This window comes from Cryptotermes secundus, unplaced genomic scaffold (genome assembly GCF_002891405.2).
Source record: "Cryptotermes secundus unplaced genomic scaffold, Csec_1.0 scaffold1283, whole genome shotgun sequence".
Classification (NCBI taxonomy): domain Eukaryota; kingdom Metazoa; phylum Arthropoda; class Insecta; order Blattodea; family Kalotermitidae; genus Cryptotermes; species Cryptotermes secundus.
Window position 1 is genome coordinate 218,298 of NW_019718288.1, and position 20,020 is coordinate 238,317.

The 20,020-nt window shown below is 37.6% G+C and overlaps 1 protein-coding gene across 5 annotated transcripts in view; it reads right to left on the reverse strand.

The window, feature by feature from the left end:
* LOC111875696 (spermine oxidase) overlaps positions 1 to 20,020 on the reverse strand; it is a 44,960-nt gene that overhangs the window by 20,192 nt on the left and 4,748 nt on the right. For all 5 annotated transcript variants that reach the window (XM_033750238.1, XM_023872165.2, XM_023872154.2 and 2 more), the window contains exons 4-9: positions 18,506 to 18,722; positions 15,517 to 15,756; positions 13,290 to 13,427; positions 12,164 to 12,378; positions 10,399 to 10,522; positions 8,004 to 8,110 (exon numbers count right to left, since the gene is read on the reverse strand). In XM_033750238.1, the coding sequence (XP_033606129.1) occupies positions 8,004 to 8,110; positions 10,399 to 10,522; positions 12,164 to 12,378; positions 13,290 to 13,427; positions 15,517 to 15,756; positions 18,506 to 18,722 (1,041 nt within the window). The remainder of the gene's footprint in view (positions 1 to 8,003; positions 8,111 to 10,398; positions 10,523 to 12,163; positions 12,379 to 13,289; positions 13,428 to 15,516; positions 15,757 to 18,505; positions 18,723 to 20,020) is intronic.

The following is a 20,020-nucleotide window of genomic DNA, read 5'->3' on the forward strand; positions in this document are numbered from 1 at the left end:
AAGAATCAAAAAGTTGTTTAATAAACAGATTATTATAAACGGTATCAATATTTGAAAGTAAGCTGGACCTTCTCTCTCATGTACATTTATATTTTAATACACTCATCACCAGCAACATCAGTCACCTCTTATATGAGCACATTCTCTCACTATCAGACATGGCTCACATGGAACACTGGAGCCAGCTGACAAAATATTTTTGGCTTTGTGCAGTCTCTCTTTCTCTCTCTGTGGCTCTATAGCCCTTTGGATCTTGGCCGCTTTTTCAGTTTCTTAATCTTATACAGAGTCGGTAGGACTCTTTGGATGGAGGATCAGCCCATTGCAAGGCTGCTACCTACACACAGAATAAACAAACACAGACATCCATGCCTCAAGTGGGATTTGAACCCATGACCCCAGTCTTCAAGTGGGTGACAATGGTATACATGCCTTAGACCATGTGGCTACTGTGTTTGGCTTTTGTGCAGTCTAGCTACCTTAAACCTTCATAAATCATTGTACATGCTTTGAGGAACCTAAATATGGGTACATATTGATTTTTCAACACATGTTTGACATAAAACCATCACTATGGTCCACTTTCATGTTCAACACAATTATTATTTGGTTGCCAAAATCATCATCTCACTGAACACAATGAAAATATAATATTACATAATTACTTGAAAGTATTAAATGCCATAAAATATTTTCTAACACAATAAAACAATAGATAACAATAAAATATTGATTAATTATAAACAATAACGTTTACCATGCTAAAGTGTGGGCATTCCTAAGTAACAAAAGAAATTATACATATGGTCATCACATTTCAGATGGTGATAGTGTTCTACCATAAGAGTGATTACATAAATTCACTACTTCTCTTACTATCCCAAGATAACTTAGGTCAGAAATTTTGTGAAAACTTTACTACAGGAAAGTAACCTTTATAAATTCATATTCTTAGTCCCACTAATTATTACCTTAATTTTGTTTGTGAGCAAGAGTTACTTTATATTTCCCCATGCACTCTCAAAGTGAAATAATACTAAAGTATATTTACAAACATACGAAAGAAATAAAAAAAATGGGAAGTGGTTGGGGGCCAAAAACATGTAAAGTAAATGATGTCTATGAACCAATATCTGCACTACAAACTACTGTGAATAAAATCTGACTTCACGCTCTGAACCACTCATTGCTTTTAAAGAAGAATCGCATTTCGGTCTCAATATATTACAATGACCTACAATAAATGAAAATAAACAGAGAAACACACTATGCCTCTTTCTATCTACACATGCATTTTGTTTTATACAGCACAAACTTTATGTAACGTACTAACTGTAAATATATCTCAATATAACTGTTATAAATATGGCATAATGAATAAAGGCATAGTTATAAAGTTTTTAGCCTTTGAAGGTGCTATTTGAAACATTTACTTCTTAAGAAATTTTCTCATAGTCATATTTACTATCTACTGCTGTTATTTTAAAGCTGGGAGTTTAGTACACCATGGAACATATCCATGACCTTCTAAATCAATTAAACTAACATGAACCTCAACAGTTAGCCAGAAGATAAAATTGCATGAGGATATGAACAGAGGCAAGGCATTTAAAAAACTCCAACTTCATCATAACCATAGGATCAACATGAATAGAACTTTATTTACCAACAACATTTAAAATATATTATTCTCATCATAAACAATGCATTGTTAATATATGGAAATGTCTGTCAACAGGGAATGCCATAATCCTGAATTAGAAGTAAACTGCTTCAAAATGATTCTCATTTTATACTTTGCACATAGTTATTCAAGATCACAACCTTATTGATTTACGCCCTTAATTGTAAAATTTAAATTACCCTTTGGTTCTACATGGACTTGCCACGTATTTCAATTAGAAATGATCTGTACCATGCTAGGGAACATTTCAACCACAGGAAAATATATGATAAATCATTCACAAAATGCATATACTGCATGTATATGTGCATGTAACTTTATCCTAAGATCACAAATAATGGCACCATCTGTTTAATTTATTAAACAGCTATTAAGAGCAAAGGAATGGCATGTTATTACTTTTGTTACTAACTTAAGCATTCATCTGAACTAGTTTCTAAAATATATAAAAATTAGAAACTGCAAGAGTCACACAACAAAAAATCTCCATTGCATGACCACACTGCACATATATAATGTGACAATAAACAGTTTTACTGGATACATTACAAAGATAACTCATATACCTTATAATGTCTAGATAATATGTTACACATGCTTGCCTCACACTTATTCCATATAAGAAACATTCGGAATGATTTTGCAGCATTAATAACCATAAGCACTCATTTACACTTAACCACATAAAAAAATCATTTTCTACTTGCATCTTCAATCCTAACTACAGGTATGAGAAGTATATACCATGTAAGCTAACAGATGAATGCAAAGTGGAGAAAACAGGTTTATTAAGAAGAAAGAAAAAAAGGACTGCAATATTATTCAACAACCTTTCAGAATTAAATTCTTAAGTTAAAAAATCTCAGCAAACATGATTTCATGGTAACTATACTCTTACATATTAAAATAAGGGAAAATTAATGTTCTCACTATATTAAAGAAAATCTGTTAGTGACAGCAACAGAAATATGACATGTATAGTTTCACAACGTGGTAAAGCTTTTTATACCTTAAGTAATACCTCAAATGGGATTGATTTTTTCAATGAAAATGTAACAATCTAGAAAACTCATAAGATACACAGTCAACCCTTCAGTTCCCCAACAGAACAGGTTCTATTGCTATTTTCAGTATCTCAGATTACAGATCATTAAACGGTTGGATGATCAGAGAATAATGAATTGGAAAGGATTTGGAAGGAAGCAGTCATCATCTAACTGAGATACTACCATGGCATCTGTCTGGAGGGACTGAGGAAGACTATAAAAAGCCTCAATCAGGAGAGCCAATGTCCTTACTGAGATTTAAACTGAGCATCTTCAAAATACAAGTGCTGGGTTCTATCACTTGTATGGTCTGTTCCACTTGGCCATTCAAATGCACATACAGTGGGACAAATGTTCACTTTTCTTTAATAAAGGCTAATGACAGACCTGTGGTGTTTTACATCCAGTATTTATTGTCCTGGTATTTACACTGTCAGATGAAGCATGACAGGAGAACATATTAGTCATAACCTTACCCCACCTACTTAGGAAGACCTGTCACACTCACTTGTGTAGCTGCATTCTTTCTTTTTAAATGGCAATGCAGTCCAATTTTTACTTTTTCCTCCCATGCTTACAAAGCTTTGCTGTATCTTCATACATTTCAAAAACGAATTTCTGAGATCTGTGTGCACTGCACTTATCCTTGCTAAATGTCCAAAGTTATAAAAATTAATTTGTATTGAAAACAGAATTCTCACCATAAAATATCTTTAGATATCAATATGACTTTACTGAAAATCTTGTGATGAAAAAAGATTTTAAAAGCAGATTATTTTTAATACACCCTTGACAATCATTACTCTCTTCTAATCATATGGAATAAACCTTAAAGAAACATTCCCCCCCCCAATCGCAAGTAAGTAAAATAGAAAATTAAGGACCATAATACCCATGATTATTTAAACAAAGAATATAATGAAACCATGCATCAAGGTTTGAACATAATTTTTCGGAACAATTTCAGTTTCCCTTAACCCTTTGCAGAACAGCACAGACTAGCTAATCAAAACATCTGTGATACACAGTTTTATTTCATTGAGCACAGTGGGAGATATCAAATTTTACTATGTTCTAGTGCAGTATGATTAAATATGGCTGATTCGAAGGGCACAACTCGTCCATCTAGAATATTACAAAATCTTCCACACCACAACAGAACATGTCTGTCACATACGAATCATAGATTTGCCTTGGAGTATACTGTAGAAGATGAAATCTTCACACAGCATTGGTTTTGAGGATCAGCTGATTGAAGAACTATGATCCTTTATAGTCCATGCATTGTTTATCTTAGATGTGATTAAAATATTAATGAATGTTCATCCTTGCAGATTTTGAGATGACGACGTTCTCTGGACTAACATTACACACCACACCCATATCACAGAGAAGATTTTGAATCCCTAAATAAAATTCATCATCATCAGATGGGTTCCTTAACATCACAAACGAAACAAACACTAACCACTGCAAGTCATAAAGACAAACGGTGAATGAGACATACTTTAAATCAAACTGAACAAAAAATCCACTGAATAAAAAGTAGCACACCAAAACCAGACATAGCATACATCAATCTGCAGTTGAGAAACTGATATACACAGTGTGACAGTTAAGTTCCTGAACTGAGGCCATAAAAACACACAAAAAACATAAAAAGAATATTTAATAGTACCATCACTCAATACAAATTTAATGTAGATAGAATCTGCACTTAAGCAATAGGTTCTTAATAGTAATAAAATAAAAAAGTTCTTCAAAATAATAAAATAAATGTTCCACATTATAAAAAATAAAATACGAGTAAATTAATAATAATACTCATAGTAACATGTGTAAGATTTTATATCTATGAGATAGGAAAGTAAACTTTATGGTTTATACACAAAACAAAACAAAAAAACTCTGTGGTTTTAGTCCCCAAGCGAACGATACCAACTGAGCGACCGCCACTTGTCGGTGAAGTTAATGCAAACTTTAGGGGATAGAGGGTGTCAAAAAAACTCTGTGGTTTTAGTCCCCAAGCGAACGATACCGACTGAGCGACCGCCACTTGTCGGTGAAGTTAATGCAAACTTTAGGGGATAGAGGGTGTCACGTGATCAGCACAATGAATCCCCACGGCCGTTAATTTCAGTTTTCTAGACCGGAGCTTCTATTTCCTTGAAAAAGCTCCTCAATTATCAATGGTTTATATACCGAGCCCTTTATTATCAAGCAGTGAGAGACCAATAAACTTCCTCATGCATTGCATTCTGCTAAGCAGTACTCCCCAACAAATTGTAGCTATTCAAATACACTTTTTGAAAGATGGTGAAATTTCTGCAAAAAACCACTGACAAAAAATAAATATCTGCAGTCTTTTCTTTTGGTATCCACATGTATCCTAATCTTTGGAGAAGGTCCCTAAATCTATAGAAAATTTGTTACAGTCTGCTGCATGGTTTACGAGACATAACTTTATAAGTTCATCATCATTTGGGCACAAACACTTATCTATTTGTAATTTTTTATGTGTCTCAAGGAGCAAAGTGGGCAGATTAGCTCAAACAATAATGCATTTGTTCTATATTCAGAAGGAACCCTCTTCAAATGCCACCCTGGGGCTGCCATTCCTGGCAGAGGGTGTACATAGAATGAGGCAGCCTGTGAAAGAATATCTTTACCTTTTATGTATCATATATTACATTAATGCTATGGTACATATCGCCCAGTTGACTGAAGGATGCATTAATGGAATGCTTAATTAATAACCCATCCTACAGCAACTGGCTTGCTAAAATTATGCCCAAGGCTATATAAAAACTTCCACTATGGATTCCTGCTGTCAGTTACACATAAATACCAACCCTAGGGGTGTCACAGCTAATCTGAAAGACTGAAGTTTTAGTCACATGTCTATGATCAATATTTAAACATATTTCACAATGAGGAGATATGACCACAACTTCACAAAGTGACTATACAGGAGATATCTACATTTTGTAACAACAAGAATATACCAGATAAGATTGCCAAGAACTACTGAACACTTTGTAGAATTAGATATTTCTTTGATAAGCTGAATGATTCTCATGTTAAATTTTAAGTCAATCTCAATATTTAGCTGAGTACAAAATTACAGGGCTCTTGAAAAGAAGGTATCATCAAGCAATCTGTTCCTAAGGAACATGAAGCTTTATGAACTGTGACAAGACTGGCTGTACTTATGAGTATATAATTGGGCAAGGAAAGGCAAAACACAGCAAACGATGATAGTTGCACGTACAGTAATGAAAGTCTCATTACAAAAAAAGTAAGGATCCAATTGTATTGAATAGCTACATCATTCTATCATCATTTGGTAGAAAAAATAGGTAATAGGAAATTCTGACTCTGACTTTGGTCCAAAATCTGTTGGAAAATAGCACACTGGAGCCTCATCCTCAATCCCACCCCCCCAAGACCAAACCCGTAAATGAACTGATGTGCCACTTGAAGCTTGAAACATCAATCACTAGTCTGCTGCAGGACCGCATTTTTGGTCCGAGAAGAAACAGACAATTTTACAATCCCAGAGCTTGAAGCGTCCAACACAATGTGAGAAGGGAAGTATTTCCACATGTGAAAGAGTTGTACATCTGTATTTACATGCTGTACAGAGTATTTTGTGTTATTCCAGCAATAGGAATAGTATTGTCACGTGATAGTATTACGGTAGTAAAAAATAGCACTACAGAACACCCTATGGCATTTCATCAAATTATTTTTACTACAATATTTTAGCAGGAATGGTTTCACAAGTACATAATTTTTTCAGCACTAATACCGTTACTTCAAACAGAGAAAAAGAAACCTGTTGACCAACTCTGTAATTTAGCGGCCTCCGTAGTCTAGAGGTAACATTCCCACCTCATGACTTGTGGTACGCGGGTTGAAACCCGGCGGAGGTCATCAAATTTTTAAGGGCGGAAAAATTCAGAGAACAAGTCCTCCAGGAGGGACTTTAAGCCGTGGGTCCCGTGTCGTAGCTTTACGGCACGTAAAAGAACCTCATATCTCCAAAGGAGGTCACTGAGCTAAATTCAAGGACATTTCCCGCCCAACAGTAGTCTCTAACGCCTCTGATAGATGGGGGAAGCATTATAGATACCGCCAAGCCAGTAGAGGCCAAACTCGCTGGCTCGGTCGGGACTGATGGCACGCACCAATATTGGTAGGGTATAGAGACTGATAGAATATCATAGAGTGAAGCACAATGGACCAATACTGGTCTCAGCGCATGGGGAAACCCACCCTCTCCAATAACTAACTAACTAACTAACTAACTCTGTAATTTAAAGACCCTATTTCTGTACAGTAAAAGTTAAAATCCATTTATCCCTCCTCTCCAATCCTTTCCCCTTCATCATATATAGTCATCTAGTTATTTTCTGATATCGTTTGATTCTAAATATATTTTGCAGCTGATACAGTAACCAAACCTGTTATTTCTGATCTATCAGTGCCCATACAACTTCCATTTGATAATCTAATTTAATACCATAAGAATCTTTTTACCAGCATATTGGACTTAAATTTGAGAAAGAAACTAGTGAAATGCTACGTTTCGAGCATGGCTTTGTATGGGGCTGAAACTTGGACACTTAGGGCAGTAGATCAGAAACACCTGGAAAGCTTTGAAATGTGGTGTTGGAGAAGGATGGAGAAGATCAGTTGGACCGATTATGTGAGAATGAAGCAGTGTTATTTAGAGTCAGTGAGCAGAGGAATATCCTACATGAAATAAGAAAACGGAAGGCTAATTGAATTGGTCATATCTTACGCAGCAACTGCCTTCTAAAAGAAGTTATTGAAGGAAAGATAGAGGGGCAGATAGAAGTGATCAGAAGACGTAAGAAGATGCTGGATGACCTTGGGGACAGAAGAGGATATTTTCATTTGAAGGAGGAAGCTCTAGATCGCATGAAGTGGAGGAACTGTTTTGGAAGAGACTGTGCACCTGTCGTCTTGACAGATTACTGATGAATGAATGAATATTATTAAGTGCACAACATTATCTATAATGTTCCTCAACAAATTATCTCTTCCCTTAAACTCATAATGAAAAGAACTTTAAAATTTGAAACTGCAAGAAATGGTATCATGTCAACAAAACTTAGGATGGTCCTTTAATGCCAGGACATCTTGCCACCCTCACAAAGGATAACCAAATCCCATTCACATAAAACTGCAGAGTATGCAACACTAGAGTAATCAGAACTTCCCATAAAAACAACACAACTACTCACTTATAATATGTGAAGATCCTGTCTGCTTCCCGCCAACCAGACTCCACAGCACCATGCACTGTTGAATAAAAGTGGTCATGTGTTGCTTCACCAGCAAACAGCAACACCTAATGAACAACAACACAGAATACCATGACATAGGAGCTGAAAGCAGGAATAGTTTAATGAATAGATTTGGCCAGTGACAGGCAATAGCACAGTGAACACATTTCCATCTTACTTACATACTCACTCACGGAGCTGAGCCCTTCTGGAGGAGCTGCCAATTCTGCAGCTACTCAAGAAAATCCCAGCATTTTATGGAACCTGAAGGTTCAGTACCGCCTTCACAAGAGCCTTCCACTGGTCCCTATCCTGAGCCAGATCTATCAAATCCATACCATCCCATCCTATCTCTCTAAGATCCATTTTAATATTGTCCACCCACCTACCCCTTGGTCTTCCCAGTGATCTCTTTCCTTCTTGCTTTCCCACCAATATCCTATACGCATTCCTCGTCTCCCCCATTTGTGCTACATGCTCTGCCCACCTCATCCTCCTTGAATTGATCATTCTAATTACACTTGGAGAATAGTACAAGTTATGAAGCTCCTCATTATGCAGTTTTCTCCAACCTCCTGTCAGTTCATCTCTCTTCGGTCCAAATATTCTCCTCAACACCCTGTTCTCAAACACCCTCAGTCTATGTTCCTCCCTTAATGTCAGAGACCAAATTTCACACACATACAGAACCACATGCAAAATTATAGTTTTGTATATTCTTATTTTTATGTCTTTCGACAGAAGATGAGAAGACAAATGGTTCTGGATTGAATGGTAGCAAGCATTACCCGAGTTCAATCTCCTCTTAATTTCCTCTTGAATCAGGTTTCGATCTGTTATCATTGTTCCCAAATATGTGAACTGTGCCACATTTTCAAAACATGTTTCCTATCTTTGTGTCATTATTTTGGCCTGCGTTTTGGTGATGAGACAACAACATATACTTAGTTTTCTCTGTGTTTACTTCTAGACCAACCTCTTTACTTACGTCAATTAAAGTTTGTGTGTTTTTCTTTACGGTATCTACATTATCACCCAGTAGATTCACATCATTGGCATAGGCCAACAGCTGATGTGTCCTGTTTAATTTCAGTCCCACCTGGTTTCCTTGGACTTCCTTAATGGCATATTCTAAAGCAAAGTTGAAAAGGAGTGGTGATAAAGCATCTCCTTGTTTTAGACCATTCTGGATAGGAAATTTATCAGACAAATGTTTACCTACACAGACTTTACTATATGTTTCGTTTAAACACGTTTTAATCAACCTAACTAGTTTCATGGGTATCCCAAACTCTGTCAGAATACTGTACAATACTTCCCTCCTAACTGAATCATAGGCTTTCTTGAAGTCTACAAATAGCTGACGTACGGTCTCATCGTACTCCAATTTTTTCTCCAATATCTGACAAATGCAATAGATCTGATCTGTAGTTGATCTAGTACGTCAAAACCCACACTGATGATCCCCAATAATTTTGTATGAAGTTGATAGCAGTGATGTCCCCAATAATTACTACAGTCAGTTTTATCATCTTTCTTGTGAACTGGTACAATACCTGACTTCCACATATTCCAAACTGGTGATTCCTGTTTTTTAAAGCAAACAAACTGTTGTCTTCAAGATTTTACTATTCATAACACAGACCCAGTACCTTTGCTGCCCTGTATTATTTCCTGGCCTTCACTGTCTAGATGTGTCATGACCAAACTGACAACATTATTTTAACAGTTAAGAGATGAACAACAAAATATTTGCTTTCTCCTATAAAGGATATTGAGTGATGCATTTTTGCATGTTTTAAAATATTTACATTCAGAAAACAATGGGAATTGACTTCGTAAGAATTCTCAAACTACAACAGTTTCTGAGTGCTTAAAACTGTTTAACATTCTAAATCCCAGTTTTCATGTGTATCATCCTGTCAAACAGCTTTCTAGTGATTATGTATTGTAGGAAATTTCGTACCCCTTCTTCCTAAAATTACTTGTTGCCAGATGGTTCTATGGCTGGTCATGGTAGCCAAGCAGTCTAAGGCATGTACTGTCTTCGCTTGCTTGGAAACTGGGATCGTGGGTTCGAATCCCACTCAGGTCATGAATGTTTAGTTTGTGTGTGCGTTTTTCTGTCTTTGTGTACAGGTAGAGGCCTTGCAATGAGCTGATCACCTGCCCAAGGAGTCCTACCAAACGTGTAACATCTATAAAAACCGAAGTGAATGGAGAAGTTCATGGAGGTAGGCCTAGGCTCACTGGGGCTGTAGTGCCAAGAAAAAAAAAAGATGGTTCTATGAGAAATATCTCAAATATTCTAATGTAGTTTTCAAACACATAACAGCAGATACTATATACATACTGGCTTCTTATCATCATTGGTCAAAGGCTCAGCCAGATGTGATGCAAATGCTCCTAGCCTGTCTGATGTCATGCTGCGAAAACTGTACGAGCCACGGAAGTGAGGATTTGATGACCAGCGTGACCTGATACAAATATAATAGCAGCACAGTGTTACAACTGATTAGTTCAAGCAGAAAAGATGTATCATCACTTCAGTTAATCATTTGTCACATATGTTTCTGAAATACAAGAAAAATATTTTTTCTATAAGAACAAAAATACTGGACACATGACCAAACGTTTAAAAACATGCATTTAAAACGATTTTTCAGAACTTTTGCATGTGGTGACCATTTCTGTTTTCAGTATTATAATGGCAAACAACTGTCTGCATTACATCAAAGTAGACACAAACTGACCTATTGCCAATATTCGTCTGTTTGCAAAGGCAATTTAAAAACACATAAAAAATAAAAGGCAACAACACAAAGATAGTTTTCTTCTGACATATGAAAAAATCTCTATACAATATTGTGACATGTCTGCTAGAAGCCTGGATACCAGAACCAGAAGACATGGCTGTAGATAGGCAAGGGCTCTGTAAACACACTCCCACAGTAACCAAATCTCATAACCACTGAAAGAGATACACACAAAACAAAAGAGGGACTGCTGGAGGTGATGTACTCTGTTGGACCATGCTGAGGCTATATATGGAGAGCTTATTGGGGCTTCAAGACAGACGAGACGAATGAGCTCTGGGTTGGAAGTGGGCGCTAGCTTGTGATTCCAAGTCGTAACAGTGGTGGTCAGATGCAACTAGAATATGGCCAGAAGTTGCAACCATGAGGAGCTATGAGACTACTGGTAGCAGGTGAGAACATGAACATCGAAACTGAGGGATCTACGGTGTTGGGAACCATTACCAAGCGATGATTGGTGAAGACACAGCAGACCGAAGACTTAGTGCATGCTGCAGGGAATTGTAAAGTGCCTAAATTAATGTAAATGTTATGGGTATTTCCAGTTATGAGTTTTAAGAGTCCAATAAATCCAATTACTGATCTAAACTGTATCTAGCCGCTATTACATGACAATACTATCCATAGAGTCAGCATTAAAATAAATGTTGTAGTATGCTGAGTATATACTTGAGAGACACTGCATTAACACCAACATATAGTTACAACTGTGAAAGGGCTATGGAAACTAAAATGATCAGATATATCATAAAAAATGAGGGCACTAAAGTTAATTACCTATTATCACAATGGATGCGACCTTCTTGAGAAGTTAACAGTTGCCCTAGCTGTCAAGAAATTCCCTTCCTTTCATGGAACCAATTGGGTTAAGTATTATGTTCACAAAAGCTTACAACTGCATCCTATTCTGAGCCAGATGAATCCAATTCACACCTTACATACACTTTCCTCAAGGCCCATCTTAATATCATGCTCCCACTTATGCAAAGGTGTCTCAAGTGGTTTCTTCTTTTAAAGCTTTCCAACTAAAATTTTGCATGCATTTTTCACCCAGGTTAAGAATGCACAGTTATATCTCCATATTAACTGTCATGACATGATGCTTAATTAAGCACAACGACAACTTTTTCTTTTTCTTTTGCCCCATTCTCTATGCCTTGCCCATCTCATCCTTTTTTTCTTTCTTAATTCAAGTTTCTGAGTTAAAATGTCTTTAATGCTTCAACACGTCAGTTATATACATAAGATTTGAGAAAAAAAAGGAATGAATAATTGGGCAACCATGAACACAAAAATTCTTACCTCACCATACATTCAGGCCTAGGTATAGTCACATTAAAACATTTTCCAGCAAACTTCTGCAGAAGTTCAAAGCACCCCTGTATCACTTGTTCATCAGATAAATGTTCCATGCAGCGTGATGGAGGTCCTACTATCCAGCCACATAACACAAGAGGCTGGTTGTCCACAGAATAAAACCCCAATATGTCTTGTAGCCAATGCTTTCCACCAACACCCTATCACCATTGAAACAAAATATGTCAACAATGAGCAATTAGAAGAATCAGTTGGTTTAGAGCATGCCAACAGATAAACTCCACTATTAACAGCACTTACCATTGGAGGAGCGCAGTTTAGGAGGTCAAAGAATTCGGTTCTTCAAATTTTTGACACAAAACAACAGAACTCAGGTTACTAGTACATGTCAAATATCACACATGTCAAGTTACAATTATTCATCAGTTAATGTCAACATAATAAAATCATGTGTGCATACATGCATAATTGTATGCACAAACATGTGCATATGCACTCCTACAGTCATATCAGCATATATACACATGACTGGCCACACACATATGTGAGTGCCCCCCCCCACACACACACACACACACACACACACACACACAGAGATCTCAGTAATAGGGTTCTGAGCAAACAGATTTTCTGGACCAGAAAAAGGATATATTAGATGGTAGTAAGAGAGAATTTCATTTTTAGTCTTCAACTTTGTAAGTCTTATAATAATATGCTATGCTATGATATGAACAGTAATAATTAATGGATCTGGCACTACTGACACTGTTCAAATTCCATCCTTCAATGTCATGTCCTTCATGTTCATCACCATGACCCTGTATCATAACCTGCATTAGATTCTGAAAGGGAATACAAACTAAACAAACATGATATAACAGATGCTGGGATAAAATCCGTTTAACGGCGAGGAGTACGCAAACAACTGGTCTCAGTTTGCTTTCCGGTCACAAGAGTTTGCATTATAGAGTGGTCAGCTACTGAAAGAAGAAAGTATGGGAGCAGCCATAACACACAACTTATTCATAAAAAACAAAAATATTTTTGATGAACTTCTGATACATTTAAAATCTGTTTTCAAAATTAACACATATGCAAAAGTAATACACACCCTACCCGTGCTCCCTGATGGTTTGAAAGTTTGTTTATCCTCATCAGTCCACAGGAAGCTAAAACCAGAATATGGTTCTGGCCACCATCGATATGGAAACTTCAGGTATATCTTGTTCACACATCCAATAGCCAAACCCTGTAATGACAGTGATAACATGATAATATCTTGGAACAATTACACCTGGAGATTGCTGAATAAAGCATACTTACATGTGGACATGCTACTATTCTTGGATGGATAACGAAAGGTTTACAATTTGGATTTGTCAGTTGATAATCTTAGGATTAGCCTAAGAAAAATGAGATGGGACAAACAAGACAGGCAGAATTCTGCCATTATATACATGTAGTTAATTATATATATTTATCATTGATCTCAGAACTACAGTTATAAATAAAAATTTTATTCATGAGGAAATTAAGAGAAGATTAATTTCAGGTAACACTTGCTACCATTCACTTCAAAACCTTTGATCTCCTCATCTGTTGTCTAAAAACAAAAACATTAAAATATACAAAAATATCATTTTTCCTGTAATATTGTATAGGTGTGAAACTTGGTCTGTGACGTTAAGGAAAGAACACAGACTGTGGATGTTATAGAGCAGGGTACTTGGGAGGATATCTGGACTGAAGCCAGATGAAATAATATAAGGCTTGAGAGAACTGCATACTGAGAAGTCTATAAATTGTACCCCTCACCAAATATAATTAGAATGATCAAGTCAAGGTGGTTGAGATGGACATGCAGCACACATGGAAGAGGAGTGCATACAGGGCTTTTGTAGGAAGTCCTGAATGAAAGAGACCACTAGGGTCAGGTGTAGATGAGAAGCTAACATTAAAATGGATCTTGGAGATATAGGATGAGGGGGCATAGACTGGATTCATCTGGCTCAAAGTAGAGACCAGTGGTAGGCTTTTGTGAACAAGTAACGAACCTCTGGATTAGATAAAATGCTTGGAATTCATTGAGTGGTTGGGTCCTGTGACTAGTGACTCCAAAGGCTCCTAGAGCTGTCTCACAGAAAAATATAGTCATGAGTCCCACAGACTTGGAATAGAGAATCACTGTCCTTGAAAGGGCCAGCAGAAATTTAGCAGAAAGTCAGTCAGTGGTCGAGCAACTGTTGGCCTCTCAAGGACTTGGCTGAAGTGAGCGAGTGAGTGAGTGAGTGAGAGTGTGTGCGTGTGTGTGAGTTAGCTATCACAGACCTCACTAACTTCAAGAAGTTTCATGTACATGGCTTTTGCAAAGAGGAGTATTAGTAGTTTTTTACCATTTTTTATAAGATACACTGCCAATTTCGATGCCACAAATAAGAAAAATTAAGTTTTCTCTTTTCTGCATCCTTTTTGCTGTAAACCCAAACTTTAAATGGTTCGATAAATGATATAATGATACAAATTCCGTCCCAAGTGCAAACAATATATTATGTGTCCTTGATCTTGCTCCTCTACACTACATGTTTCGGCCTCAGACGGCCATCATCAGGTGTATAACACTCACGTTGCTGTCACACTGCACCCAGCCCAAAATTTAACATTTAAAACACTTTCCTTGTTATTTTTCTCTAAATTTTAAAAGATTTTAAAATTAGAACTAAAGATTTTATAGTGCTACTACAGGAACGTCAAGGAAAGTGTTTTAAATGTTAAATTTTGGGCTGGGTGCAGTGTGACAGCAACGTGAGTGTTATACACCTGATGATGGCCGTCTGAGGCCGAAACATGTAGTGTAGAGGAGCATGATCAAGGACACATAATATATTGTTTGCACTTGGGACGGAATTTGTATCATTATATCGTTTATCGTATGGAGTGCAACAGGATGCTTAAATATAATATTTTAAATGGTTCGGTTGAATGAATGATTGAATGAACAAATTGACAAACTAATGAATAGGGGTAGGCCTTCACCGGCCCTTGTACCACAACCATCAATGATCTATTATGCATCCCCATTTCAGCCCTTTAACAGTCCTACAATATGAACGAATTGTAGTGAGAACCCATAACACTCCCTATACACACATGTACACATAGAAAACACCACTATGCCCGATCTGTGCACGATTAGATAAAAAATGGATAGCCAGAAGTCACCTGCGTAAAACATGCCAGATCATTGTGATGCATCAATGCGAACCTTCATAAGAGTCTGTGTTCAATCAGCTTTGTTGGATTCACTAACAATTGTGAACTGAGATGGTTAATCAACTCACCTTTATTGCATTTAATTTTCGTGGTGGCAATGCTGGATAAAACATGGACCATGCTTTCTCCTTCAACACACCAAGACTTACAGTAACTATAACATGATCTGCTGTATATGATGATCCATCAGAACACTCCACAGTAACCTTATCTCCTGGCAAATTCTTCCATATGATATATGTCACTTCCTTTTCGTATTTTATATGACAATCAACAGGTACTTCCATTTTTTTGTCTGGATATTTATGCTGAAAATATTAATAATAAAAAATATATGTCAATGTATTTATCAATGGTTTAATTTAAATTATACTGTATTTCTGTTCACATTTTGCTTGAAATTGCTTATAGGATCCCACTTTGGAACTAAATTTGAATGCTTTCTGACTAATAAGTAAATATAAGTCTGATGAAGAATAATTTGTTGTGTATCAATTTGTTATACAGCTCTATACAAAATGCACTATGCATGTACTGGCATGGTAGAGGGTCCGGCAGGGAGGTGTGATGGTTTTCAGAAAACTAGTACACAGTTATTTTTTTGACGAATAGCAAATTTTATCGTTTTTAAAGAGTAGATGTATAATGCCATTTAAGATTCTTTAACTAAAAATAAGAAAATTTAAATTCATTTTTGGAAAATAACATCATGCAAATGGCGGCCGTTATTGTCCAAGCACTGGTGCAGATGAGCGGAAAAGTTGTCCATAGTTCTTTGAAGCTTAGCAAGTGGAATCGCTCGAATTTCTGGGGTGAAGGCATCTGAAAGGGCCTCAAGAGTGCATGGTTTGTCGATGTAAACCTTAGCTTTCAGGCAGCCCCATAAAAATGAATCGCACACCAAAAGTTCTGGGGATCAAGGGGGCCACTCCACATCCCCACACTTTGAAATGAGGTGCCCAGGAAAATGTTCTGTCAATAAGGTCATTGATTCTCTTAAGGTATGGCAAGTAGCCCCATCTTGTTGAAACTAAACTGTAGTGAGGTCGATTCAATGCCTTCACAATTCAGGCAGTAAGAACTCGTGCAACATTGTCACATAACGCTGTGAGTTTACTGTTACAGTGAGTCCGCCTTTCATGAAAAAGTAAGGCCCAATTACACCGAATCAGGCAATTCCACACAACGCAGTGCCTCACTCGCAATGATGGAGTTCTTGGGGATTGTTTGCGAACCAATACCGGAAATGTTGTTTATTGACACTTCCTGACAAGTGAAAATGCGCCAAACTACCTGTCTGAATAAAACGTCTCAAAAACAAAGGCGCGATGTTCAATTGTCCACAGTTCCATGGCTACTGAAATGGCGTCTGATAGCGAGTAACTGCCAACTATTGCACATGGCCTAGTCCCCCTACCCCCATTTTTACACTCATCAAAAACACATCACAGCTCCCTGCCGGACCCTGTATAAACATAAATCTAAAATATGAGACTTCTCATTTCTGAACTAATGGAGACTTCTGGGATGTTTCAATGATTAATTAAAATAAAAATTAACAAATAGGGTTTTACAAAGCAAACAGCATGCACACACATAATATCAGTACAATTTCATACTTCACAAGGATATTCTAATAGAAAATAAAAAATGTTTTATCATCATACTTCAGTGTTTAGAATTTCTGTTTATTTTATTCTTCATTACACTGTTGCTGCATCAGTGTTTTCCATATTCCTTTACAGCTCTTACATACTGTGTGTTTTCAGAGTAGCTGTTTTTAATTTTAATATTTTGTCAGTTGCTGCTTGTCACTTAATTATTCCTTTCTAATATGTTGTTAATTCAGTATAGGATTCTGTAAACTGTAATGTGTATTACAAGAAATTACATCAATGGAATGTAATATGAAGCACAAAGAATAATTTGACATATGGAGAATAATATGAATACACTTACTGTGGACTTCTGGATTAGGATGTCATGCAGTCTGCTGGGTGGCTATCATGACTTCAAAGAATGATAGTGCCTCTGTCTTCAGCATAGTAGTGTGACTATTTCAGATCTCAATATGAAGCTATTTTATGTATGCATGCACATAAAAAAGGTAAAGTTGTCCCAGTCCTTAACTAAGCACTAAGCCATGAAGGCGTATGGGGGAGTGGATGTACAGATCATATTTTCTTGACCTCAGTATTAGTTGGAGGTGTGTTCAGCTTCATGCTCCAGCCGCTTTACCACCCAGGAAAGAGCCCCTGGCACCCATTGGATAGGAAGTTAGGTGGACTCCAGAGCCGGTCTGGACTATGTAGACAAGTGAAAATTCTTACCCCCACCGGGACTCAAACTCCAACCTCTGGGTCGTCCAGCCCATAGCCAGCCACTATACTGACTACACTACTCTGGCTACAAACAAAGAACAAATGTACACAAACTTACAATACCCAGTGCTCAAGCAGTTAGTTGCTGGCTTCCTACCGTGGCAGCCTGGGTTCGATCCTGGGTCTGGTCAAGTGGGATTTGTGGTGGACAAAGTGGTGCTGGGGCTGGTTTTCTCTGAATATTTCAGTTTCCCTTGCCAATCTTCATTCCACCTAGTTCTCCATCATAATCACTCAGGGCAGGTTACAATAGGCCAATCAGTGGCCGCCATGCCGAGTGGACCCAGTTGGACTCCACACCGCACTAAGCGTATTTAAAAATTAAATTACAATACCCTGTACAACTTGGTGTGATGCGATGTCACATAATGTAAGAAAGGCTGAGAAACGCTGTTCTGGAAGTAAGCACCTTCTGCTAAAGTCTACAGACTATGATTTACCGTGTCCAGAGCTGAATTTTCCATATCTCCTACTCAGCCATGACAAAACTGACATGATGGTTCATGATGGACTTTCTTCACCATCTCCTCCTTGGGGAGAATGCAACCTGCCCAGTGAGTACTCCCAATTCTCACAAGTTCATTCAGTCACCCTTGCCAGATATGATGAGGCAAAGTACAGTCACAAGATCATAAAGATAAACATTAGAAAAAACACTATACAAATGAGGTCTTACCATCAAAAGATCTAGGACTTTCTGATATCCTCCGGATTTCCATGCCAACAAAAGGTTTCCCTCACACTCCCAGTATTCTGTCAGACCACGGCCTGATGTTTCAAACCAGGAATCAGAACCATCAATGTTGTTCTCAAACTTCTGGAACCAGTCCAGGAAATATCGACCCAATGTTGAATGACTAGTAGAAAATTCTTCTTCCATCTTTTTCTGAAAACTACAAAATTTGTATGTTCTACTGTCTTCTGGTTTTAATGAATCTCATTATGTACGTCATACCACTGTAGTTAGCTCAAATTCATTAATTTTTAAGTTATAACCTTCACCAAAATCAACATCCCAGCCATTAGAATAAAGTGCAAACAGCACAAGATCATTCAATAAAAGATTCTGCTGGAAAATATAAGATTTTGTTATAGTTATTTTGTCTAAGTTAAAAACAGCAACATGCAAACTTCATAAAGTACAGCTGTGCTTCAGAAAGAGCTAATCTCATTCACTCGACTAATTTTTCTAACAAGCTCAGCTGAGTACGTGCCTCCCCACCCTTTCGCCTAGGGAGAGAAACAGATCTGGTTTCCAAAAAGTTGTGCTCTGTCAGAATATTGTGGCGTATTTATGCCATGCAAGAACCGTTGAGCCACAGAAATCTGTAAACATGGCAATGATGCAACAACAAGGAAAGCAGTGTTTTCCTTGTGTTGTGCTGTGCCCAGCCGCACCACACTCGTTGCTAGGCAGCATTGCAGTAAACATATCTCAGCAGCAGCTAATCCACGCGTTGCTATGCAACACCTTTGTAGATGCAACAATTACATAATAATAGAGCAAGCTGTGTTTTCTGTGTGTCTGTGTGAGGGTTTATAGGAGAGACTAGAATTCCTCAGAAGTCACACCCGTGCGGCGGCAGGGTTGAATACCTCCACCGTGACCCTGCGAGTTGTAGGAGGTGATGAAAAGGGAAGTCTCATATTTAAGACAGTAATATATGGTCTCGACTACCAAGGGACTCGGACCCAAGAAAGACTGCAGTGGTAATGACCAGCAGCATATACAAAAGACAGACTTGTCCTCTCATCACAGAGGGCACCCACAAAAAACAAGACCGTAACTGTCAAACAATAATAAATATCTGGTCACAAGCCCCAGGAGGGTGCTCAACACCAAGCCTTACTGACTGACTGGCCATCAGTTGCAACATGACTTTGACTTTGACTTTGACTAAGAAGTCAGTACTCAGAGTGAGTTCTCAGTGCGAGACAGCCATGGGAGGTTTGTAGTGGAAGAAGACCTGAAAAGGTGATTTCAAAGTTTTATGAGTGTTGAAGTGACAGTGACAGACTTTTTTGTGGAAGATAGCCATGGAAAGTTCATCGTGTGAAGACTATGTGTGTGATTTGAAGACTTTATTCCTGTGTAATATTTGGAGTGATTTGAAGCGCTGCTTCCTATGTTCTATAATTGCATGACCAAGAGAGTGGAAGGGGGGGGGGGTGGGGGGTGGGGGGGTGGGGG